Consider the following 26,682-nt stretch of genomic DNA (forward strand, 5'->3'; position numbering starts at 1 on the left):
GTGTGTCCTCTGTGGCCTCCCTGATGTCCCTGGCTTGGGTGCTAGCCTCCTATCACAAGCTTCTTCGGGACTCTAGGGACGACAAGAAGAGTATGAGCTACAGAGGGGCCCTCATCCATCTCTTCTGGCGCGTCTTCACCATCTCATCCCGAGTTATTTCTTTTGCTCTTTTTGCTTCCATCTTCCAGCTCTACTTTGGGATCTTTGTAGTGGTCCATTGGTGTGCCATGGCTTTCTGGATCATCCATGGTGGGACAGATTTCTGCATGTCTAAGTGGGAGGAGATCCTCTTCAACATGGTGGTAGGGATTGTGTACATTTTCTGCTGGTTTAATGTCAAGGAAGGGCGGACTCGATACAGAATGTTTGCGTATTACACGGTAGTCCTGACGGAGAACGCTGCCTTGACACTCCTTTGGTATTTTTACAGAGATCCTGACACTACTGACTCATATGCCGTGCCAGCACTGTGTTGTGTCTTTCTTAGCTTTGCTGCTGGGATAGCTTTGATGCTGTTATATTATGGTGTGCTGCATCCCATGGGGCCAAGAGCTAAGATCTTTGCCAGCTCCTGTTGCGCCGAGCTGCTCTGGGGCATTCCTTTGCCCCCTGATGTTGAGCCCATGGCACCCCAAACCCCTGGGTACCGGGGGGCCCAGGCTACGCCCACCAGAGCGGTCACGGAGCAACAGGAGGAACTCACAGCTGACACTTGCTTGCCCGTTTTCCAGGTGAGAGCAATGGTACCATCTACTCCATCTGGGCGACCCTACCCCCCCGAGGGGCCTCTCATTAAGATTGACATCCCAAGAAAAAGATACCCTGCATGGGATGCCCATTTTGTAGACAGGAGGTTAAGAAGAACTATCAACATCCTCCAATATGTCACCCCCACAGCTGTAGGTATTAGGTATAGAGATGGACCTCTCTTATATGAGTTGCTACAATATGAATCTTCACTTTAAAGCTCCTTAAAGCAAAAGTAAAAGAGGGGGACCTTATTTTTGTTTACGGTAAACACAGATCATGAAACAAACACAAACCTTCAGATAAGCTTTCTTTCTGGTTGCTGTATGTATAAAAAAAAAAGATATTCTCTATGTTTTGTAAGTAAAAACAAAAAGAAAAACTTTTCTTTTGTTTTTTACACACAAGAAACAGTATTTCAACTTCCACACCTAGGATTCACAGGTGGAGAAGGAGGCATCTCCACATCAGTTTTATACCGTACACCAAGTGTAGAACATTATTTATGGGATTGGTGCTGATTGAAAAATAAAAAAAAAACAAACAAACAAACCTACAACTGCCTTATGCCCTTAGGTGCTGAGTTTCATTAAGTACTGTCACCTTTCTCATGCAAAACTCTTTGATGATTACATGCCAGGAAAAAAACCAACCAACTGAAATGCAAACCTTAAAATAAAAAAAAAAAAAATTTAAAAAAAAAAAGGAAAAAATGAACGACGACAACAACAAAAAGAGAGAAATATATGAAAAAAAAAATCTTGTTGCTCTTATTGGATTTTGCAGAAAAAACCCAAATGTCTAAAGATAAGAAAGGAAAGCCAAGACACCCCCAGTGGAGTTTGATTTTTCCAACAGCTGAAAGACAAAATCAGGTCTGTAACTCAATTTGGCAATGCGTTTATAACACCATTTGGCCAAGCCTGCAACCCTTGACCAAGTCGTGTTACAAACGCAATCCCACCATGTAACCGTTTTCCTTGTGTAAACAGGCCATGCGGAATGGTCGGTTTGCACCAGATTAATGTGGTAATACAGTATCTGATCTTGTTTTGAACAACTGCACACGCTAAAGTGCCACTGTCCTCAGTGGAGTAAATAACACCCGTCTGAGCCCAGAATAAGGCCTGCCACCTTGATTTCTGGAAAATAAGAAATCTGCAAACATCGAAATTATATATACCAAAAACATTATCCTAAAGTACATTTACACATATCCAATAACTATTTCAGTAATAATAAAACTCAGCATAGTAGCAAAAAGCGAGTCAATTTAAAGGCACAATACTTGATCAGTGACTGGCGAAATAATTTGACCTACTGTATCATTTTAAGGCTGTGAAAGGCATACATGTATTATTTGTAATCTCGTGTAAGACCTGTCATGTCTCATTCAGTGCGAGCCTTAAAGTGATTGTAAAGCATCCTTCGTTCCATTTTGGGATTTTGGGGTTTTGATTTTTGTTCTGTTTTGTTTTGTTTTTAAGGAAAACAAAACATGAAAATCGGGATAAAAAAAAACACAAACAAACAACAACAAAACAACCAACAAACTTCTTCAAACGGTAATAACCTGTAAACTGACTCACGTCTCGAGATGATTTGGTGCTTTGTATTTTTGTTGATGTTGTTGTTGTGATTTAGCTGAGAATTCTTCAACTCGGTACATGTGGGGAACTGCTGATAAAAACTGTCTCGTGTCACCCTCTACTGTAAGTACATGGCGAGAAACACCACCAGAGGAAATTCAAGAGTGTAGTGAGAACATCGTGGTTTAGCTTAGCCTTCTCACCGCAAGGAGATGCTGCCACCTCTGATGATGGCAAAGCCTAGACAGTCACCTGCCAAGGGCTGTGTGGGTGTCTGGACGTTTCCAAACAACCCGCTCGGTGTCTGAACATTCACATCTCTCTGTTTCTGTGCTGGAATCTCTTGTTTCGAGTTAAATCACGGGTTTGCGTCTATCCAACACCCTTTTGCATTTCAAGAGTATTGCTCCTTTAAAGGAATATTCCCATTTCAGGGCATCTTTTCAATCCCACCATCCCTCTACTTGGGAGGGGAAAAACAACAACAACAAAATGAGAAATTTTTAAGTGAATGCTGTAGTATTTTCTGTGTGTAATTGCTATTTTTTATTCCAGAAATACTGTAACTGTCTAGGGTGCAAAACTCCCATGCTGACCTATTCTGAAGAGAAGATCAGCATGGGGGGGATATTTTTTAATTATGATTATGATTTTTTTTTATTTGATGAATCAGTTGGTTTTTTTAATTATAATAGTATTTAAAGAAACTAGTACCAATTTTATATAACAGTTTAAAGAAGCTGAATGCTTTCTTCGCCTGAATATACCTGAAGAGAAACATTTTTTTCAATCAGTGATCCTTTGCAGTGTTCTGAGAAAATGTTGGGATTTCTTCAGTTGTTTCATTTTGTTTTGTAAAGAAAACTTTTAACTGGTGTCTATCCCTTTCAAGGAGGGCAGGACTCATTCACGCTAAACTATAGACACATGGCAAAGTTTATAAGAAGCCAAATTGTCACTGGTACTGTAATTCCCAGTCAAACTCCATTTCAGGCTAATGTTTCTGGGCTCTGATTGCAACCAATATGATGGTCACATTTTCGTGCAAAGGGAGGGATTTTTGTCTTGTCATCCCTATCTAAATTCCCAGTCCCTTGTTTACTGTGCACGTAAATACATATATATGTACACACACTTATATGTATTTGTGAAAAGCTTTCATTTCCCTCCTCCACTGTCTGTGTCCCATAACCAGTCCCTCCTCAAGTGTCCTACTAACATTTCACCCTGTTTCTTCCCTAATCAATACGCTGTCTCCATAAAAGAGAGGTAATTTGTGAAGTGAACTTGCTGACCCCAGCTACTGAGTCATAAAAACACAGAGGTGCCATCCTTGAGCAACAGGCCTGCACTTCTCCTCCCAGAACTTTCTTTTGTCTTACCTTTTATATTAGCGTAGACGTACTCTGATCCAGTTCCCTGAGATTCACACCCTCCACAAAGACTCTCCACGGTCCTTCCATGAAGACCTCACCTCTACACATCTGCATTTCATTGACAAAAGCATGAGAAAGGAATGGATGGCAAACAACCCTGCTGTTCCTCAGGGACCTTTTCTCCAGGAGATAGCATTCTTATTTTCAAAAGCACCATGAGAAGGTCCCCCTCCCTGAGCTTGTCAACCTTGAGGTCTGGTTTGGAGGTGTCATCCCACTCCCTGGCCACACTGAATGGCCGGACTCTGCAGCTTTGCACCAGGACAGTGAAATGAGTCAACGAGCCAAGGCACACTCACCAGGAGTCAAGGAGGAGACCCTTCAGTGTTGCCTCTCACGAGTATCTGCAGCCTGCCTTCCCTCAGGAACGGGACCCTTGCTCCAGACCACCAAACCAACAGCCGTCCTCTCCATCCCGTCATGGGAGCAGAGGGGCAAAACACTCTAGAAGTGACCTTACCTCTCAATGCAGTGCTAATTTCTCACAGCCAAACCAGCTTGACTAAGGGCTTGACACACTCCCGCTCCAGTCCTCCTTCGTGGCTCATGGTATGGATAACAACGAAGGCAGGTGCCTCCACTGCGTGTTAAGACTGTTTCATTACGCTTAGTTGCATAAATTTTCTGCCTCTGCTATTAGCTTTCTTTGAATGATATCCACTGGCATCTTGATTTAGCAAGAGATTTCCAGTGAGAGCCTGTGTCAGCCCTGAAGAACTGTTTCTCTTTGAAGGACTTCATTACAGCCTTAACGTAAATCATGTGCTCTACCACTGCACCCGATGAGTTCATGGTGGGCAGTTTGGTGTGGGAACCATTTCCTCTTGGGATTATCTGTGATCTTGTTGCCAAACAGCGCCTTTTGCCAAGCCAAGAGCTCAGGGAGGAAAATTACCCCCAGCTTTTTATTGGTACTAATCCCGATGCTCAGAGTCTAGTCCTCTCCCCCTGTTGTTTTGAGTGTGGGGTTTTGTTTTTTTTCCCCCAGGGTCTCTTTGATTTTTGCTGTGCACTTTGGCAGGATGGTCAGTGACTTGTTTGGTTTCACTTGGGTTTTAACGCTGCCGCTTCAGCCTGGTAGCTTAGTTATACACCATGTCACACTTTCTTGCCAGAAGATACTGCATGAGGGGTTTTTCAGACTGTCACGGAGATGGTTGAGTCCATATTTATTCACATCACAAGATCAGTGGGCAACTTCTCTGGCAGGTTTCTGCTGCTGGATTCACCCTGGGATCATCTAAACCAGCCAACTGTGCTGTGCCAGGGCAAAGCTGGGGCATGAGGGCTCCACCATCCCCGCTGTTCCATTGTTCAAAACTCCCTGGCATGGTTTTGACCCACTCCGACAGGGCATGGACGCTGGCCAGAGACCATTTCCAACCAGCAGTTTGGATGCAGCCACTCCGTATTGGGGGTGAAAGAGTTCAGTAGCGTGGATGTGGCCAGCACTTGTCAGTTGGCTTCATGGCCAGAATGGATCCTGGCAGTGCTTAACTTACTGATAAAGATATAACTGTATGCCACAGACCAGGATTCAGGACTTGGTGGAGTACATCCGTTCTGATCTGGCATTTTTCTATTTTCTGCCTGATTCAATGGACAAGATATTTTTTCGGTTCACATTGGTTCTTTTTTGCTGAGGTTATTCTGCAAACAGCGTCACTTTTATGGCGCTGATGTCAACCCATCCATCCCTCCATCCATGTCAGATGGCTAGCATGCTTAGCATGATAGTGCTATACATCTGTAGGCAGCTAATTTGGAGACAGGAATGATTCAGACCAGACCAAATCAGCAATGGGAATACAGGAAATTATAAGCTCTGAGCCCATGCCCTTGTCATGCTTTGCCACCCACACAAGGCATTTTTCATCCGCAGCATATCCAACCTGAACTGCAGAAGAGGAGCCAATGTTGTATAATTACCAGGGGAAAGTGCAAGCAAGCCACCAATTTCAAGTGTAAATATATATATTTTCAGTGTTTTGGATTGAAGCTAATTGTCTGCTTCATCCTATCCTTCTCTGCACCTGCCAAAGTATGTAGTCATTTGCATGTATTTTTATTTAAAGCTGACTAGATGAAACAGGACAAAATTAATTTCAAGCTTTAGTCAGTAGTCTGTTAAAACCTGGCTGATGCTGCTCACGAGGGGAGTGTTGTTATTGACTTTCAGAGAGTAATCATCCTGTGCTTTTCAGATATATTTTTATACACACAAGATTCACTTCACAATTTATCCCTGCTCCTCATTCCTACACAGAATGCATGACACACCTGTCACCCACATACCTACAGCATGACTAAACCTCCTGAAGAAAATGTGGTCTGAGGTTTGTCCAGTGTGATTCCATTGAAGCTCAGAGGTGCTTTGGAAAGGAAAACTTACTACTGTGCATTTGCAAAACCTTTTAGTGCCTGCTTGCTGGGCAGCTTGGGCAACAGACGATTTGGAAGCTGCCGGAGTCAGTGGAAAATTGTGGAGACAGGCTTTTCTAGGATATTTTCTTCTTTAACTGGGTTAGCTTTTCTCTGGATTCTGTTCAGATCAAATGTGGTCATGCAAAAAAACCCCAGAAAACAAAAACCCAAATAACCATGACAAAATAAGGTCTATGCCAATCCCCACCGAAGCTGCGGTAGTTGATGTTAGGTGGTAGGGATGATGTGAACTCTGTTGTGTACCCTTTGCTTGCTGAAGCTTGCATGTTGTTATTTTGGCAGTTGTCTAAAGCCCTGGGGCTTTGGGGATGGTAGTTTCCCAGGGTTATGATTGCTGTTTTTCTTTTTCCTTGGAGCTCAGGTGTATTCTGGTGCAGAGAATCTCAGCCTGGTTTGAACGAGAAGATTTGAGGCTATCCGAAATTGACGTGGGCAAACCTTTCACTGTGTGCAGAGCACATTTCCAGACCTTTGGGTACCACTAGAGATTGTTGCAATCCACTGATTTCTCCATGAGTACGTTCAGAATGGCTTCATTGTTCTGTTGTGTTTGAACTTGTGAATGATGTTGCGGCGGCTCTTTTCTGTTGAGGTGTGATGTGAAGGAAGGTGGGAGCCTTCCTGCTGTGCTAGAGATTGCCTGTGTTCAACCTTTGTTCCTCACTTGAAGCTCAGGCAGTAGGATAATGAGAAAAACAAGAAAATGAGATGACAGATAGCTGCATATGTCCCATAGGCTCTTCACTGATGAGGAGGGAGGCAATTGGTGACAATTAAAATACATCTGAATAAACCATCTGGACCTTAGTGTATATTCAGACATACACACAACCCAAGTGGAATGTGACATTGTTGATAAAATAATGTGAATATCATTTCCTGTTGGACATTAAAAAACTAAAAACCAAACCAAACCAAGAACCACAACAAAACAAAGCACTGGAGCAGACAAAAAGGATTTGAAAGCATAAACTTTCAAAAGCATAAACTTTACTTCCACCACCACATCCCCCTCCCCGCCTTTGGGACACATGCAGCAAAGCAACTGTTTGAAAACCAGGCACTTTGTAATAACGCCGAGTTATTTGCATTCGTGCGATGGTGTGTTTGTCAGATGGTCTTTTACAGTGAGCGTAGAAAGTGGCCACGGTCTAAAACTCATTGCAGATCTCTGGGTGATGGTACTCCTGGGTTTTGACCCCAGCTCTGCCACGAATTTGCTGTGTAACCTTGGGCAAGTGATTTAACCTTTCTGTGCCTACAGTTTACCCATCTGTACATGGGTATAATAATATTTACCTACCTCACAGGGGTGTTGTGAGGCTTAAGTAAATGCATGTGAGAGGTGCTGGAAGTGCGCCGTAAAAACTTAATTCTTGCTGGGTTCGTGCTGTTATCAGGAATGAGCAGTAAAGGGGCTTGTTACAATGCGCAGAAGGAAAACCTGCTGGTGCGTGCATGTGTTGAGAAAGTGATCTTAAGTCTTTTCTCTCCCCAAAAGCAAGGAATGGAGAAGATTGTTGTGCGCCAACTGAATAACCTTGCTTTCCTGGTCAAATATAATAGCACTGTTTGCAATATTATTTTCTTACAAAACAGGTGACCTTTCCCTTTTCCTTTCTGTTTCTGGAAACTTGAAACTAAAGATCACAAAAGTATTTCTGAACCTAACAGATTACTGACGAATACTTGAATTTCTTTAAAAGTTGCTCTCATCAGCCACGGTTAATGTGCACTAATCTTTCAGTCATCAGCTTCCATCTGAATACAGTGAAAAATTTGCTCACGCAGTTTTGGAATAGCCCGGACCTTATTTGGGAGGCTGGTATACTGTTTGCTGAGGACTCTTGTAGGCATGGGAAAACTAGAGTCTCAACCGATAAACACATTGAGTATTTTTTCTTTCTTTTTGTTTTTGCCTTTTAAGTTTCTTGACTGCCTAAGACAGCACAATAATTGCAGTTTACTTGGTTGTACAGTAGCTTTCTTTTGAACTTTTTCCTTACCACGAAGGGCGAAGGTGGGTTGTGAAGGGATAAGCTAGACTCGACGCTGCTCACGCATGACTCTTCTCAAAGTACCGACTTTCCTGGAGAACAATCCGTGCCACATCCAGAGAGACTAGACCAGGCCTGCCTTCACCGTCCTCCACAGGCAAAACTTCCGTTGCCGTCCACGGGAGTTTTGCCTGTTGATTCTGTGTCCATCGAGGTGGATTCATCCCTGGTTGAACCCAAAGACACGCGGGCAAAACCCAGGATAACTTTCTTTAGAATGAGGGAAGGGATAGAAAGCCTGGCGGGGTATTGTGGTTTTGAGCCAAGTGTTTCTCTTGTCTAACTGTCCTGACCATGATACGATGTCTCTTTCAGAAATGCAATGCGAGGCAAGGCTCCCTGCTCCCTTTTAGAAAAGCCTTTTGAAGCCTATTCATGCACTCCTTACTCAGGCAAAACTCCTGGGTTTTGTTGTTGGGTCTGGTTTTCTCTCCTGAGTAAGGACTGTGAAATCTGGCCTGTTCTGGATAAGGGGGTGGTGGTTCAGGCGGCCGTTGTCTTCTCTAACCCGAGACTTGCCTTGCATGAAGCAAGAACGAAGCTAGGAAACCCTCCTCCTCCAGCTCTGTCTTGGTCTGCCATGTAACTTCCCTGAGTCTTTTCTGCACCCGCCGTGGGGAGGTAGTTCGAAATCTTCTGGCTACATGGGCCAGGCTCTTCTATGTGACTAACCAGGCAGCTGCTTATCTTCCCGCTGGGGCAGAGCAAATTCAGAAGCCCTACTCTTGCAGATGGGCTGCTGCTCATCTGCATCACCTTTGGGTCTGCTCCTTCCCCATTCTTCTCCCCAGCCATTTATTTGCCCTGTTTTAAGCACTCAGCTCGGTGCTTCTGGGTTCTTTTTATTGCTTCTGTTACAAAAAAGATTGAAGCTGGGGAAAAATCAGCAATGTAACTCCTTCGGTGCTATGCTAACTGCTTTGTTCAACCCAACCAAATGCTGGCCAACATATAGATTTTCCCTAAGAAAGCATCACACATCTGTGTCTTGAACAGGGATGAACTGAGAGGGGTGAGAGAGGGCAAGTGTGGTTTTGAAAGCAATTAAAGTCTCATGTGTATCTAGTAGACAAAAAAAAAAAGATGTAAACGCAGACTGCTTTCAAAGCTAGCTGTCACCCACCTCATAGAAGTAAATAGGATATAGCCTATAAGGTATTGAGGGCATTATATATATATATATATATATTTATTTATTTATTTTAAACAAAATAAAAAAGACAGAAAGTTCACCTTATCAATAAATCGCCCTTTAATTTTCCTGAAAATGTACTGTTCAACAGTAAATACACCTGGCTGTGGTTGCACCCAGTCGTTTTACTTTGACCCACTTCAGCAGCAATGGCTACTTTAACTGCAAAGGTGAAAAAGCAGGAGGAGAGCGAGAACTCCTCCTGCAATATATTAGGCCTGATGGGAAGTGGGTGGCTATGAATTTTCGGGATTAAAGGGACTAATCAACATGTATGTCTGTGTCTATATACACAGTCCTGTGGAAATATAGAAAAGCATACATGCCATGTTACTGCAACAGTATATATGTTTTAATATATATGAACACATTGTGAATTCCAAAGGGCTTTTTGAGATGAGGAAGGTAGTTTCTGGTGTGAGGTGCTAGCAATTTGGGATTTGCAAGCAGGGTTGAAATAAATATTTCTTGTGTGGTTTTGCTGGGTTTTTTTTAAAGTAAAAACAGGGGCAAAAGACCATCAGAAGTTTAAGGCCCTTCTGAGGAAATGTTGTACCACCTGATCTTCCACTTCTTCAGACATTTGGAAGCCAAAATTGGGCCAAACGCAGTGTCAGTATAAATCAGTAAAGCTCCATTGATGTCCAGGTGCCTCCTTACACTCCCTATGCTAAAAACAGTCATTTCTGCTGGTGCTAGGGATGCCCAAACTGGGTCCTACTGGGTCTTTTTAGAAAAAAAATTACTGTTTTTTTCTATAATCTGTGATAATAGATTTCTTGTTTGAGCTTGTAGATTTTGTCAAAACCCAAGCAAAACTGGGACAAAATCAGTAGTTTCTTTCCAGGTGGAGCCATCTGAGTGTAGCACACCCCTGACCTACATGGGGGCTTCGTAGTCTCCGGCTGTAGCTAAGGAAGAGATGGTTTCCCCTTCCACCAGGATCACCACTGCCCTGAGAACAGCCCTGCTAACACACGCAGCCAACTGGGTCCTCCTTCGCAGGGATTAAACCCCCCAAATCTGATTTCCATGCCCTTAGAATTGAAACGCCAAAAGCCACTCAAAGGGAATGATTATTGTTTTCTCTCCAGATGTCATTCCCGCTCATCAGTCACAAGGACAAGCAGCTCACATTTTCCTCTCTAGCTGTATTTACCGATAAAACTCACTGCCAGTGCCAGAGCCTCCTTCCCTCAGACCCAGCTGAACACCACCTGTGTGCCGCCCCCGTCTTTCCTCCCCTTCTTCCACCTTAAAAGCAAACACTGTTTTCCTCCCTAAGTAGTGAAGAGCCAGGACAAATGCCAGCTGATTACACCTGCAATCTGTTCACTTCAGGATTTTATTTCAGTTTCTGAGGGCGTACGAGTACACACAGGGACACGCACCTGCAGAAATTTCCGTAGCCTGAAGTTGAAGCCGCTTGACTTCAATGGACCTGCTCTGAGCTGGCACTGCCGCAAGGGAAACTACACACCAAGTGTTCCCCAGGCGACCCCCCTCAAATTACCACAGTTTCACACCATTCCCATATAACCTGTTTCTTTTCCAACAATTTCTGAAGCCTGCGTATCAGTCAACAAATTTATGATGGAGAAGTAATAGGGAAAGTGGACTGGTTCACACTTATCCATAGACCTCCAAGTACAATTCAAGCAATTAAAAAAGCCTTAAATTGGGTGTAATTGCAGCCATTTGGAGAAGAGCTGTGATGCGTCATTTCTAAAAAAGTGTCTAAATAGGTATTGGAGCCAAATCCCTTGGACCCCATCTTTTCTGTGTAGGGAGAGTGAAAGGGAAGAGATTTTACATTGAACATCAAAGTTTGCCATTAGCTACCAAATCTGCCCCCTCCCAAAATGGATCTAAAACTTTTTTTTTTTTTAATTTGGTGGAAAACATTTTTCTCTCAGAAAGAAACCCAACGGTTTTTGCTAATGTTTCCACTCTGCAAACTGTTTTACCATTCCAGCCTTTTGTTCCAATGAGGAATGGGAAGTAGTTTCAAAAGTAGTTAAATTACTCAGGGAGGGACTGTTTCACATCTAGGTCTGGTGACTTCCACTCATGTCATCGGGCCAAGTTCAGACCATTTCACTAAAACCGATGTAATTACCCAGTATGAAACCAGGATGAGATAATAGTTGGGGGTGAAGCCCTTGTGTGGTCTCCTGTGTGTTCCGTATCACAGGCCAACAGTGATCAGTGATGTGAACCTGACATTGCACGCTCCATTATGGAGCTGTTCCCCTAAAACCAGGATTTTCACAATAAGGCTATATATTTTGGAGGCTTTGAATGACTTTTTTGATTGCAAGGAAATTTCATCCCTTTGGTGTATGTATTTTTGAATGCACTGCCATATACAGGAGGTAAAATCATGGTGCCTGAAAGACACATGTTCTCTCTCCATCTCTGCTATGGGCTGTTGGTTGGTAAAGCTGAGGGGATTTTAGGATTGCCACTGCTGGCAGATGTAATATATTCCCTCCCTAGTACCATTGGCCTGTGCTCCAGGGCATGTGATATTGAAATGGTCAAGCTGTTGCCTAAGTCCCATCAATAATTCCACCTCCAGCCCTGGATCTCTGCCACACTCATCCCAAGTGTTGCAATGTGGGTTTAAAGGTCCTTGTCCACCCTACAAAAGTGCTGGGAAGACAGACTAGTTACATACTTCTTGTAAAGCTCTTGAGCACCTTCCAATTGAAAGGAATCCTGAAATTCCATGGTATCCTCTCAAATTAGCTTCCATCCTAGGAGCATTTTTGATTAGTGAATTTTGATAGTACTGGAAAATTGGCACAGCCATGGAGAACAGCACAATTTAAATACTTGTATTTCAGAAGTGGCACTTTTTCCATAAGCATTGAAATTTGACTAATCATTGCTGGAACTCATTGTTAGCGTTCAAAATGCAGAAAATACTCTTGCACTTGATTCCTCAGATAAACAAAAATATTCAAATTCTCCAATCACTACAACGGTAAAAAGAAGCTATTAAAGCAGGACACCTGGCTTTTTCTAATGTTTTTGAATGCAGTAACCTGTAACCACTGAATATTGTCCGTTTGCTTTGCAGTAGGTACACTGGGACTGCAGCCAGGCTTAGGACTCCTTTGTGCTCAGCACTTTACCAAAACACGGAGGGACATGGACCTGCCCCAAAAGAGCTGGCAGTTTCACCGGGGTTGTTTGTGTGACCTTGAGCAAGGCATGTAACTGCTCTGTGCCTCAGTTTGCTCGTGTGAAACGGGAGGTTACACCTCACAAGAATGATGTGAGGATTATTTAGTCAGTGTTGGTGAAGCGCTTCAAGACCTTAACATCAGAAGTGCTGTGAGACAGTGGTGGTGCTGGGCAGAGCAGGACAAAGCAATGCATCATGTCACCTCTCCCTTGTCTCCATGTATCTCGGCAGAGATGAAGAGGAAGGCTGATCTGAAATCGGGTTTCTCTAGAAGAACTGGCACAACCCAGCCAAGATGCCACATTAAGCTTTTGGGGAGTGCTTTTCTCCATCCCCTGAAATGCTCCGCTCTCCCTTTGGAAAGCATTTAGGGAAGTCAACTGAGGAGCCAGGGGTTTAGCACAGTCCCATTGGGTCATGAAGTTGGAGAAAGCAGAGCTGGAAAGAGCATGTGAGTCATCAGGTGCATTCCCAAGAGCTCATGCCACATGCTTCCCCTTGTCTTATTGTCACCTTAAATCCTGTCTGGTTGGAAATCTTCCAAAGAAGGGGTTTGCTCACCCCAGACCCTCTTGATCAGGCATGTTAGACAGAAATAATGGTCTCGGTTTTCCTAGTAAGAAGTACATTTTTTGTTAACTAAGTTGAAACTCAGTCATGCCCATGCCTTGAATCTTGCCTTAGTAGCTGAATTCAGCCCATTCTGGACCCAGGTCATTCATCTGAAGTTGTCCTTCCAGTGCCATTCTGACCCAGCGTGGCTTGCAGGTTTAGATGCCCATTCATCCAAGTTAGCGTCAAGGATCTGCCAGTTCAGCTGGGAGAGGCTGGCTCCTTCCTAGGTCACTTCTGCACGTGAGCCATCCTTACTGGGGGTCTAGAGAGTCTGTGATCCAAATCAGACCCCCAAAAGTCGATCTGAATGAACAAGGAAAACTACTAGTCCTGCCACAGGCAACTCCTTTTCTCCCCGACAGCAGTGTTTCAACACCTTATCTAGCTTCTGCCAGCAAGCTGCACGCATGGTGCTTGGGAGACACAAGGACTGCCAACAACCCCTGCTCTGAGCTGGCCGAGAGAAGCGGCCGAGGGCAGACCCGACCCTCCTTTATGTCCCATGAGCATGTTTCTGCCGATCCTGGTGGTGGTGCCCTTGATTTAGTGCATTGCTGCCAGGAGCAGGGGCAGGTTGCTTGTCAGTAGCTGTCTGAAGCACAGGGGTGGTTTAGATGGGCTGGGCTGACAGGTGTCAACACGATACAAAACTGGTGCTATTAACTTGGCATAGAGTGCCTGCGAGTCTCTTCTTTTTCTGTTTTCGATCACCAAGCAATTACCTTATGCATGGGAAGCCTGTGGTTTATAGTGTTTCTAGCGACTTCTCATTTTACTGGAGGGCTCCAAGTATGTACTCTGTCTTACTCCCCAGCTCTTCCTCTGTTTTCTTTGTCTTGGAGGGCAGGGTGTGTGTGTGTGCGTGTGTGCTTGAGCGCGAATTTATGAGTAAATGAAACAGAGCAAGGGCCAACCAAAACATTTAGTGCAATGGAAGTTTTGACCGAGTAAGGAGTGAATGAGAACACGGGCTAAGACCTTGGAAAACCAGACGTGTAGGTTTTGATCTCCATCGCAGTCTGGCGGGACTTCTGTAAACCCATCAAGATCATTGTCTGTGTCCAAGAAAATTTATTTTCTGGGCTCCTGGTGAGTGACAGATTGAGATGTTCAAGACAGGGCTCCACAGAGGCATGAGGTCAGACTTGCTGAGCACCTTTGACTTCCCCTGGTTTGGTGGCAGCTGAAGGCATCCAGCACATCCCAGGAGGCAGTCCATCGAAGGTTGTGCCCTGTTTATGTTTAGTTCATGCTTTGAACCTTCAAGGCTCAAGTCTGCTTTCCTTACACTGGTGCAAGCATGCTGAACATGGCAAGATGTGGTCCTTTTAATTTAGGAAGGCTGTTAAAACATGTCCAAAGTGCTAGGTGAGAGCTCGCAAAATCAACATGCCCCTTAAAAGACCAAATTGTGGTCTCAGTTTCACCAAGGCACCAGCCACCCTGCATGAACCCCACTATTTTTTCGGGGAACACCCTGGTTTTTCTGCCGTCAGCGAGGCCAGAATTTGGCCTGGCCCCACCTGCCCTCATTAACTCCAAAAAGCCCTTGATGTTTGTTGATGATGGCTGTGTTAGGGCAGCGACATTTCAATTTTCAAAACCCTGTGGTGCCTTTTCTTGTGGTGCTTACTCTTCACAGGACTTCAGTCAAGGCAACCACTTGCATCAAACAGCAACGCCAGTACTTTTCCTCTGTATTATGTGCCAGTGCAGTAACAGATTTTAATGTATACATATATAAATATAGATAGATAGATAGATATATTGCTACGGTTATAATTATATATATATAATTGAGGTTCTGATGCCACTGTATGGGGAATGGACCATTCCTCTGCAGGATTATACACTGCTGGAGTGAAACCAACAGCTCAACGTCCTGTAAAGCGTTACGACCTTGGCAAGGAGCTTCTCTTTCCTGCGTTCATTTCTCCAGCTCCCCTCTCTCCGCCCGCCCTTCTCCTCCCTGCTCCCAGAAGTGCGCTGGGAAAGCTGCTGTTTCGCACCATAGCAATTTCTCCCAGGATCTCTCCCCATCACTGGTGTATGCTGCAAGGCAACATCTTCCTCCTGCCGCGGCGTAGGGAGATGTCCCCTTGCTGTGAAGGGAGGACGATGGGGCCAGCAGGGCAGCATCCCAGGGTGGCGTCCCACGGCAGCATCTTTGCCTTTCCTTTGCACTGAGGTGATGCAACCCACTAGGTGCTGAGCGGCGTTATTCCCCCACAAGTGAAACCATCCGCTGGTGAGCCTGTCCATCTCAGCTTCCCCAGCAAGACAGCAACTTGGTGTATTTATTTTTTTTTTCCTCTTTGGATGCGCGGTTTCCCGCGCGGCTCCGAGCAAGGCGAGCGCCACAGCCCTCACCAAAGGAGAGGAGGGAAGCTGGCGAAGGTGGTTTGCTTTGCTCACGCAAGTAGTTCTGCCTGACTTCAGGGCGGGGATTTTTTTTGGTCAGAGGACTGCTGGGTTGGGCCAATTGTCACCTTATCGTTACCTTTGAAGTATTGCTGAAACTGTGGGTAAATGATAGAACAGATGTTGAGCAAAGGTATTTTCTACTAAAGGGAACACCACCAATAATACTGTAAAAGGTGCTAGAATCAAACCTCATTTTATATACTTTAGTTCTTAGAGAAAAAAAAATAAAATACACAGAATTCTTCCTGTGCAGCCTTACTGTAGATTGTTATAACCAACTCTTTATCCAAAAAACAAAAAAAATGAAAAGGTTAAAAAAGGACAAAAATGAAGTGATCCTGTATAAAGTGTAACAAACATGACTTTCCTATATAAATGTAAATGATCAGACATATATTAAAATGCACTTGAAGCAGGCAGCAAGCATGAAAAGCTTTTGAAGCATCCTTTTTAATGCACAACACCTATGTTTTTTTGTTTGGCTGGTGCAAGAGGGAACGTGCCAAGTCTCTTTTATTTCTTTTTAATTCTGTTTGTTACTTTGAGGAAAAGGAAAGAGAGATGGAAAGGGGGTGGTAGGTTTAGGTAGCATGTAAACCTGGAATATTCATCTCAAATTGTTTTGGGGTTTTGTTTTGGTTTGGTTTTAGTTTATGATGTTGGTAACAGTGTTTGGACTCACACTTCATTACTCAAATGCTTTTGAAAGCTTTGTTGCCTGTCCCAGGTGCTAAGCATAACTATTACCTCAATAACACTTACAGAAAAAAGTCAATTGTTTTTCCCATCTCCAGAAAATTAAAGCAAACAAGTGACAACAACAAAAAAACCAAACAAACAAACAAAAAAGAAAATGCAAACAACCAGCAGTGAATGAAGGAATGAAAATTAAAAAAGAAAGAAGTCAAAGCAGAGATTTGATGATCAAACGGAGCCATTCTGGTGCTTTTCCCCTTTTTGTGTTGCTAATGATCAAAATTACATGAGATGGGCTTAGACAAGTTTGTGGTCTTAGGATGTAGCAAAAAATGTATTTAAAAAGAATACAAATTTGCATGGAAAAAACTCTGATGGAACATTTAAAGAATGGCTGTTTCAGTGTCAGACGTTTAATGTTAGCATGTGTGTGTGCTGTATATACCTTTTCATGTGTAACATGTACAGTTGACTGAGGAAAAAAAACATATGGAACCGAACAAAAAAATAATAATCAAATGCTATTTTATCAGATGATGCACTTTTTCACCTTGATGAGAAGCCACTGTTCACAACTATGCAATCTTCCAGTTTCTCTCTCTATCTCCTCTCTCCAACCTCAAATTTCCCAACTATTTTCCATAACCTAAACCGTTTTTTCTTTTGTACAAAGAAACACTAAAAGTTCCAAACTCTGGTTCAAGGTGAGAGTGCTACTGTGACTTTTCTCAAATGATAAGAGCTAACAAACAGACAAACAAAAGGGGTTTGGTTTGGTTTTGTTTTTAAGAAAAAGGAGGTTCGGACATGACCCTCTTTATGTTCTCTAAATGAATTGATGTTTTCTACATGTGCCAGGCTTCTGTTGACTGTTTTTGGGTTTGGTTTGGTTTCTTGATTACTTTTTTTTTTCTTTCTTGGGTTATAGGTTTGGGGTTTTTTATTTATTTCCTTGTGTATTTCTTTTCTTTTTGAATTCTGATTTTGTATTGTAGGTATTGGGGATGTGAAGATGAAGGTGAAATTTGGCTTAACTTCAAGTGTTTTAGTACATGTGTGTGCTATATGTATATAGTTTTCTACATAGAAAATTTTACGCGCTTTTTAACGCACTTTACGACTTGTATGTACAAAGTGTCTATATAGAAAATGTAGTGAGTGTTACCCAACGTTCAAAGAGCGTTTTGATTAAGAGGAGTTAAGATGTTTGAGTATCTCACGTGTGTGTGTGCGCGCGTGTGTGTGTTATATATTATATATTATAGAAATATATAATAGCGTATGTCCATGTTAGGGTGTGTATAATATATATACATATCTGAACACATGATCATGCCCATCTATACCATAAAAGTAGAGGGTTTATATTTCTTTAAGCTATTATAAATAGCCTGACTCTACTGGGTAAACTTCTTCCCTGTCCTTCCACGAAAGGTAGAAAATTGTCCTCCTCTGTTATTCATGGAGCATATTCCCGGGGGGGATTTAGCCTTTATGACCTTTCTTTCCCCACCCGTTTGCCAATGGGTGCCGAGGAGAGAGTGTTGGTGAGGAAACAGGGTCATCCAGTGATGAGCTCAGGAAACCATGAGACCACGAGATGTGGCTGCCATGTCCCCCACCCACCACCGACTCACCCTGCAACTTAGAGCGCATCACTCCCAATTCTCTGTGCCTGTCAAACTGGGGTTGCTAATGCTTACCAAGCCTTTAAGCACTTTGCACTCATGGTCCCCCTCTGCAAATACCGCAGGGTCCCTCTCGATACCAGTGGGAGGCGATTAGGGCCAGTTTACAGTGAGATCTTCACCAACCTACCCCTTGTCCTCCATCTCTCTTCTGTTCAGAAAGCCCTCTGCTGCCTCACTGGGCCATGCTTTGACCTTTGTCCCCTCACCATTATGTTTTAAATGAGCACCCTTTTGCTTATCCTTTCTTTCACTCAAGGCTTCCCCACCCTTGAGAGCCATGGCCCACCACACTAACGTTCTTCAGATCCCTTTGCTGGCGTCTCTGCAGCTGTGGTACCTCCAGGCACTAAAACAACTTGGCAGAGGGCAGAAGCCTGGGTTCCTGCCGTTAGCCCACTCTTACCCTACATACTACATGCAGACCTGATGGTCTTGATCCTTATGGATTCTTTCCAACTTGAGATATTCTATGACCTCAAGTTTCTTTTGGTGTATGGCAGATGAAACCCCATTTCTGACTTACTGGATGCCTGATGTACTGAAGCTCTTCCATGTGACTAAGGGACAGCTGGGCTGGGTATCATACACAGCTGTGGATACAGAAAGGGCCCTTACTGAAGCCAGGAAGAGTGGGAAGGATGACAGGAATGGATTTGTAGAACCTCTTCCACGTGTCAGTGGGAACACAAGTGCGCACATCAGCCTGTGGCAGCATGGGTGCTTCTTTCAGCCAGTATTCTGTGCTTGAGTCCATAACAAGAACTTCATGTCAGCCTTTATACTGAAGTTAAAGCCACATTTATCTGAAAACAACTGTGGTGGAAAAGCTAGGGGCAGTCTTCCCGTCTTGCACAACCTCATGGTTGCAGTTGTTAGTAGTCAGTTGGTTGATCTGTAAATCCAGGTGGGCCCAGAAACCTCCTGTGAGTGCTTCATGTAACTCAGCTCTCTAGAAAGCAGCATTCATACCCAGATAGTTTATTGCAGGACACCTCATACATGTTACCCATCGTCTATTTAATGGTATAATATCTAACACAGCTGTATTGCCTCAAGTGTCTACTTACCTGCTTTTCATGCACAAACGTGGGCTCTTCCATCTACCTGCACTGAAGGTTTTAGGCTGTGCTTGTGGCTGGTGTTTGCAAGGAGCTATCGTTGTCCCTTGGACTTGCTGTAAGGATGCTAATATTGTCATTTGTGGGCTGTGTTAATGGTTACTCCAATACCCAAATCAAAGACAGCATTTCGCCTCCTCCCTCAGCTCACTCTAAAGCAGAACACCTAATTTCCTTCCCTGAAAATCTTGTTGAGAGGTGCCAACCTAAGGAGGCCAATTGGAGTCATCCTCTGCCCCAGTTAGCAGTTTCTACTAAAGCCTTAAGTTAAAGAATGGAGATAATTTTCCAATTGATAGATTCAGTGAATGGAAGAACCTAGGAGGGAAGTTTGACTCAATCTGTAATCTTGCAGCTAAATTCATTTAAGTTCATACACTCCTGTTTCTTAAAGGGAGTAGCTTGCAAAGGCTTTTTCCTTCCATGACTCACCAAGAATATCTATAAAGGGAAAGAAATGCATGGAAGATGCTTGGCATCACATTTTTTATCCTCTCCAGGTTACCCAGCCCCTTCAAAGCAAAGCCATGGACCTATCAGAGTTAAAATAGAAGCAGACCTGTATTTCAGTTCAAAATAGCTTTTTCCGTGACATGAAAAAGCAAATCTGTAGGAGTATGTTTGGCAAACAGCAGGAGAGAGTCACTTTGTGGGCAAGTATAAAGCCACCTGCACCCTTCAGACCCTAAGAGAGAGCGTATCCCTTGACGCACGCAGCCCTGGCTGGGGATGTTTGGACAAAGTACTTTGCCGCTGGCTTTATGAGCAAGGAATCCAATCCTCTAATTTAGACAGAAAAGCTGGGCATCCAGTGAATTATCCCTTCCATACTCGAGAGAGACAGCAAGATACCTCCAGATAGGGGTTCATCCCAGTCGGTTTCCAGTTTAGTTTCTTTGTGTGCCCTTTAACTAGTTCCATTTAGGTGAGTTGAATCTCCCCAGAAGTGGACAGGATTTACCATGCTTCCGAAACATTTTCCACCATGGCTTACCATGGGACTTGTCCTCTTTCTGCTCCGCCAATGAACATTGAAAGTTATCTCCTTCAACGTGGCTCCATGCTTGCTCAGCAGCCCCTGCCAAAGTGGCACTTTCACATCAGGCATTCCCCTCCCAGGGCTAAGGCTGCAGTTCGGAGTGGGACCCACTCAAGAGAGGGGGAATTTGATCTTCTTAAGTGATATACACTTTCCGTGACTGTCTTCTGGTCACTCTAGGTGTTAACAAAAAAAACCCTTGAAAATTAATGCGCAAGCAATAACCTTCTGTGTGTTTTCCTGAAGGATAAGGTCATTCTTTGGCTAGGTGAAAAGCAAAATGTACAATATGACCTACAACAGTGACTTATTTAGTAGATTCACACAGCAAGTTGGTGACAATCCCATTGGCTTCTGCTCATTAGCAATCTGTTCTAGTCAATTTTCTTCATTTTCTTCAATTCAGCCATGACATGGTAAATGACATGAGAACAAAGCTCAGATTGCCACCGCTTGTGGAACAGCTGGGGAATTGTATTCCTTCCAGGGTTCCACTTCCTACCTTTGGAAGAATATTAGGAGATGTCTGAGCAGCAGCAAAGGTGCTGCCTAGTCCAGAGCTTCAAACTTGTTGTTTTCTGCGTTTCATATAAAGCGACTCAAAGTTCCTTACATCCCTGCTAATATCTGGCTCCTGCATCCTGGGATATGAGGGTGCCCTTCCTTTGCTGTACCTGCCACCTCCTGGATGAGGATGGTCCAATGGCCCAAAGAGCTTTTACCAGCCATCCCTATGCGCAACCTTATTGGAAAGGTTTTCCTGTATCCAGCCTGGTTCCCCATTGCTATAGCTAAACCCACTGCTTCTCATCTTCATGTCTTTTCTTCTGTGGAAGCACCGAGTACATATTGTCCTGGTTTGATAGACCAAATCTAAAAGCCAGGAAGCCCAAGGCTATTCCAAATCCCTCCCAAGCTATTGTGATGAGGATTAACTGAAAAGCCCCAGTCATCCAGGTGCCTTAACAAGTTTCCTTGTGGGAATGCAGACCAAGCAGCCAGATCCCACCAGGTACCAACACCGGTCACACCAATGCCCGGTCACTTCAGGGGTACCGTCTTTCTTGCCACGTATCTGCTGTTGCCTGAAAAGAGCAACAGAATCCATTAAGGGGCTGCCCTTCTACCGAAGTCTTGTTCCGTTGGCCATTGGCAGCAAGTCCAAGCAGTTATTCACAAGCATGCGCTGGTGAATGTAGCCTCAAGCATTCCCAGGCTGTGCCGCTTCCTCTTGGCCATCCAAAAAGAAGGGGAGATGGCTTATCTTCCTTTTTCTTAAGTTCAGCCCCAGTAGACTCCCCAAATGTAGAGTACTCCCTCTTTGCCTGCCCTCATGCGCTGCTAGTACCCCTAGAACACAGGCTATTTCTCAGAGCTGTTCTATCAACATTAAAAGTCATGAAAAATCAGTAAAAAATTTTCCCTTGGGAGATGACTAGTTTGTAGGAAACGCTTCTGATTTACTTCCCTCCCACACCCCCTGCCCTTCAAAATGGCATTATTTCTAAATGGGCTCTAATATCATTATCAATGTTAGTAGGATCCATTTATTAAGCTGTGAATCAAAGCTCACTGCTGTGTTGGATATACATATGTTAATGACAGTTGCGTTAAGCCAAATTCAGCAGCTGGATTCTTCAACATCCCTTTGTTTTGTATCTACCTCACTATGATTTCTTTGATTTCTTGTGATTTAGTGTTGTATACAATGTCAGAGGTGATATGTAGATAAAAATATATATATATATATACAAATATATATTTTTTGCTTTGCAATAAAGCTCAAAGCTATAACACAAATATTCATAAAATGTCATAACCTTTATTGTAATGTTCCCTTCTTAGTTGTAAAATCCTGTCTGGATCCTATTTTCCTGTACACTAGAATCAATATTGTGTTCAAGAGTGAATGGTTATTATTTCTGTTACTTTTCCATTTAAGTGATATTTTTAAGATGTGATATAGACACCAGAATTGTAAAACATTAATTGATTTATTTTTTTTAACCCCCACCCCCCAAATACAGCCTGTTTGTAACTGGAGTCAAATGACAAAATTGAAAGAAAATTATTTGCAGTCCTGATCTTTCAATTTTGGTTTGTCTGATCTTAACACTGAATTTTGCAGTAGTCAGGGAGGGAACAAAAAAAGAGGGGCTGTTAGGACTGATGAAGGAAAAATATGTTCATCTGTTTCCATTTGGGTGAAGAGGGGATTCATTCTTTGAAATAATTGAAAAGTGGCACTTCCCTGAGCATGGGAACAGACTGGTTGGCATTAACTCCAGCCGTTGAGAAGTTGTCTGTCTAATGGCAGTTACTGGCCCAGAGCCACAAATCCAGGTCCTTTCTGCGGGAATGGAGAAAGGCAAAATCTCCCCAGGAATGGAGAGGGACAAAAATCTCGCCAGGACAATTCAGCCCGCACTGAGACACTTGTCTAAGGCAAGTGGGATGCATCTCCTTAAGGATGGCTGTCTCTCCTCATCTCTGTGGATTGAACTGAGAAGATAATGTCACACTGGATACCTCGACTTTATGGGCTAAAATGAATTTCGAGGACTGCCATGGTCAGTGCACAAATACCATCCTGGCAAGTGAAAATTCTCTCAATTTTTGGCCATGTGCATTATTCTGAACCGCATAGTACCTTGTGCTCTGTCAGTGGAAAGGGTGAGAACTCCTGGTGAAGTGAGCAGGACTTTGCCTACTGCTTCTATGCTCATGTGGTGGAAAATGTCTTTGGACCCAGCGACTAGCCAGCAATACCATAATAACCAATATCTGGCACAGAAATGCTGGCTGGGTCCCTCAGTGTGGGGAGGAGCGCCAGGGAGGACTGTTGAGGTGGACAGGATCTCTCATCTGTTTATTCCCAGTAAAGCCTTGTTGGGAGACTCACAGCTTGATCCTGGTGCCAGAAATGTGAGGGGACCAAGCCCCCATCTGCCCAGTGCAATCCTGCATCAACCCCCACGCTGCTCCCATAGGTTGGAATCAGGAAAATAAGCATTGAGCCCCAAATGCTGGGACTCTTTGCTTGATTAGAAAATATTTCCATGGATCTTACACATTGACTTTACTGGGAGCACAATGAGGGGAATCCTCTCAATTTCCGTTCCACCAGACTGTGGGGAAAGTAACATTTTCCCCCACTGCTTTATCAAAGCAAACAAAAAATGAGTGACCAGGAAGAATTCAACACAAATGGAGTATGAGGGGTTTTATTTATTTTTTTTAAAAGCAAGGAGAAAAATTACTACTGAACTTAAATCCAGCTATTCCATCAGGGAAAAAAAGAAAGAAAAAAAAAAAAAAAGGCAGAAAGATGTGGGAAATGAAACCCAAACATGAATAAATCTCGGTGGAGAAAATGCTGTTGGGTTTCGCCTAAAGCACAAGACAGGACTGCAAACCAGATATCCAGAGTGGGTTTCACAAGACCCCTTCTGCCTAGTCTTCTCTCTCAAATTGGCACAATTGTTCAGTACAAACAGCATTTTTTTCCTCATTCTGATCTGGTGTCTGTACAAATCTGGCTTGGTTTTTGGTTTGTTTTTATTGTTTTTGTTGCCTGTTCCCAGCTATTTCTATTTTTATGGTGCAGTATTTTGTCTATATGGAATGAAATACAGATGTGTTCATGAAATTGTATAGCAGATGGAATTACAGGTTGGGGTTGATTTGAAAAAAAAAAAAGCCTATGAGAAAAATATCTATATGAAAAGTATGCTTCCAAAGTGTGTGTTTGAATTTGAGCACTTTGTCATTCTACTGAGCTTTTTGAAAGGTTTATTTTGAAATAATGAGACTTTATGAAGGTTGAGGGTTTTGAGATACCAAAAAGCACAATTATCGTTAAACTGTTGTAATTTTATTGAGGTTCCATTATGTTATTTCATTCTTTGCCTATCTGAACATTCTAATCCCCAAAATTTGACACAAAATATGTAATCCTTTATATCTGTCCATTAATTGTCTTGCATTAGGCAAAAGGGAGAGATGCAGCTGTTTCATTTCTGCTCAGAAATCATGCGGAATTCCTGGCCTTATTTGTTCTTATTTGCTTTAAAAATAGGATTGAATTTTGTACTTAGCGGTTATTCTCTTCAAGACCTACTGTAAAATCAAAAAGGTCTCCTTTTAACTGAGTGACAACAAATCTATCCAGTAAATGGAAGAGACAGCCTGATTTTTATCACATCTGCAGTGAAATGTGGTCTATGAAGGACTAGGTCATGCAAATCGCTTGTGGATCTGACGTGGTCATGCTGATAGGTGTAACAAGGGGCCAGGTTTATCCCTGTTGTGTTCTGCAGCTGCAGGCATAGGTGCTGGATGAAGTGAATGTCTGAAGTAGCATTAAGAGTGTCCTCAAATGTTCAGGGGGCTGGTGGGTTGTTTGATGAAATGGGAGAGCCTTAAGCATTTCTTTTTCTTCATCTCTTTGTCTGAAGGGAGCCTACATTGTCTTCCCTTACTCTCACAACTGTTTCCACTGATGCTAATGGGATGCCTTTGGTTTTGGTCATGGAAGAATTTTCTTGTAACATCTTCCTGTCGCTTCGCTGCTGTGGTCGCATCATGATGATTTGCTAAGGTTGACTTTGAAGTTTTATGTCCTGTAGCATCGGCTCTGCTTTACTGAGAAGCTCTGTGTGTCTCTTCCATTATGTGCAATGTCTCTGTGGAGGTAAGAGCAGTTTCTTTTAGCGTCATGGTCACTGCTGTGCTATCTGCTCTTTTCCAGGTTCTAAGACTGTTCATGTCTATAAAGGTCCTTTCTATATTTCTGTATTTCTATAAAGGTTTATTTTGGCAGCTGTATCATGAGCAAAATTTTCCTCTTATTCCAACTCCATAAATGTGGGAGAGCTCTACCAGCTTCGCTGAAGCTGACTCAGCGTTTACCCTGGCATAGAATAGCAGCATGCATTGGTAAGAAGGGTGTGCTATGTGAGCAGGAATTGCCTCTCTGTTGACTGTTGCATGACAGGTGAGTTATAACAAGTGGATATAATAGCACTAGGAATGTCTTCTGCTGTCTTACTGAAGAGAGGATTTGGATAAAGGCTTGAGCAGGTTCTGGCAACGGAGCCCTTACAGGAACTAAGACTCATCTGAGCTGGATCGAGGGTCTCCTGAGATCCTTTAGGCAGCAGAGCATTGACAGAGGCTTTCACCTGCAGACTCTGTTTTATTGGATCTTGGTTGTCTCCTGATGTTTGGAGGCACAGAGCCCCACACAGTGTCAGAGTTGGCTTCCTTCTGCTCAGGTCAAGTCAAGATGGTTGGCAGAAGGTGAGGGAAGTGTCTATGCTGTTAAGAAGCAGACATCTGTACAAGGTATGTTGGTGAAAGCATGGTTTGAGGGCTTCTGGGTCCCTTAACAGCTGTATAGTTGGGCATCAGCACATGCCCAAGCTCATACACTGAAGGGGAGACTAGTGCACCATCAGAAGATCCTACAAAAGATACCAGAGCTTAAAATATATAGGAAAAGTGCTGCAATTTTAGACCACTGAAATCCTTCTCTGAAATATGGACTCACTTAGCAAAGGGGGCTAAGGCCATAATGCCTGAGGTGGCAACTGTGAAGCTTTATTTGTTACAGCCATTCCACTGTCAGGAAAAGGTGGTTGTTCAGACAAGTGGTGGATCACCTTAAACCTGAAGAGAATTAGCCAGGAATCACCAAAGCGGTCATGTCACCCAGCCCACAGTCCTGCCTGACCGTAACCTTGACTAGATATACAGGGAGGAGGTGTAAGGCTGGTAGATGCTGAAAGGATAATCTTCCCCCACCCAGTGGGCCTGTCCCATCTCTGAGGCTGGCTTGAGTCTCAAACATGTACCTTGAATTCCTTTTCTGAAGTGATAATGGCATTAGCTGTGAGGACACTCAGCTCTTCTTGGTGCCAGTCCCTCTTTGGAACATTAGCTCAGCACCGCTGACATCACTTGGCAATGAATTTCTTACAGGTCTGCCTGGGCACCAGATGAGCTTTGTACTGCCAGCTGGTTTCAGTCTTCAAGATGAACAACCAAACTACCTTGCTGGTGGACCTGCTTGGGGTCTTATCTCATGACCTAGCATGCTCTTTATATAGCATTGAGATGTACGGTGAGGGGTTGAATAATATTTGGATGTGCTGTGAAGATGTAAAAACTCTAGACTTGGTAAGAGCCACAGATTATTATCCCATTCCTGCTGGGTTCCTTCTCTACGTCCACACTAATAATTTAAATAGAGCGGGACCTAGCTAACTGGCACTCGGTCACTCGGTTGGCGATGTTTTTCAATTGTAAGCAAGATCCTGGGCTGGGGACAGCTAGCGTTGACCCAAATAGTCCCCTGTCTGAGGACTGAGCAGGGGGTCTGGAGACAGCAGGCTCTGTGGTTTGGTTGTGGGCACCCTGTCTTGGAGGCTAAGGAAGAT

At 43.5% G+C, this 26,682-nt stretch overlaps 1 protein-coding gene across 2 annotated transcripts in view; it reads left to right on the plus strand.

The window, feature by feature from the left end:
• The window catches only part of XKR6 (XK related 6), a 212,574-nt gene that overhangs the window by 180,644 nt on the left and 5,248 nt on the right, over positions 1-26,682 (plus strand). For both annotated transcript variants that reach the window (XR_008732825.1, XM_055714225.1), the window contains exon 3: positions 1-26,682. This exon is cut by the window's right edge. Coding sequence is in view for 1 of the 2 variants with exons in the window: in XM_055714225.1 (XP_055570200.1) it covers positions 1-965 (965 nt within the window). In the remaining variant the exon portion in view is untranslated.

Source organism: Falco cherrug, chromosome 6 (assembly GCF_023634085.1).
Source record: "Falco cherrug isolate bFalChe1 chromosome 6, bFalChe1.pri, whole genome shotgun sequence".
In the NCBI taxonomy this organism is placed as follows: domain Eukaryota; kingdom Metazoa; phylum Chordata; class Aves; order Falconiformes; family Falconidae; genus Falco; species Falco cherrug.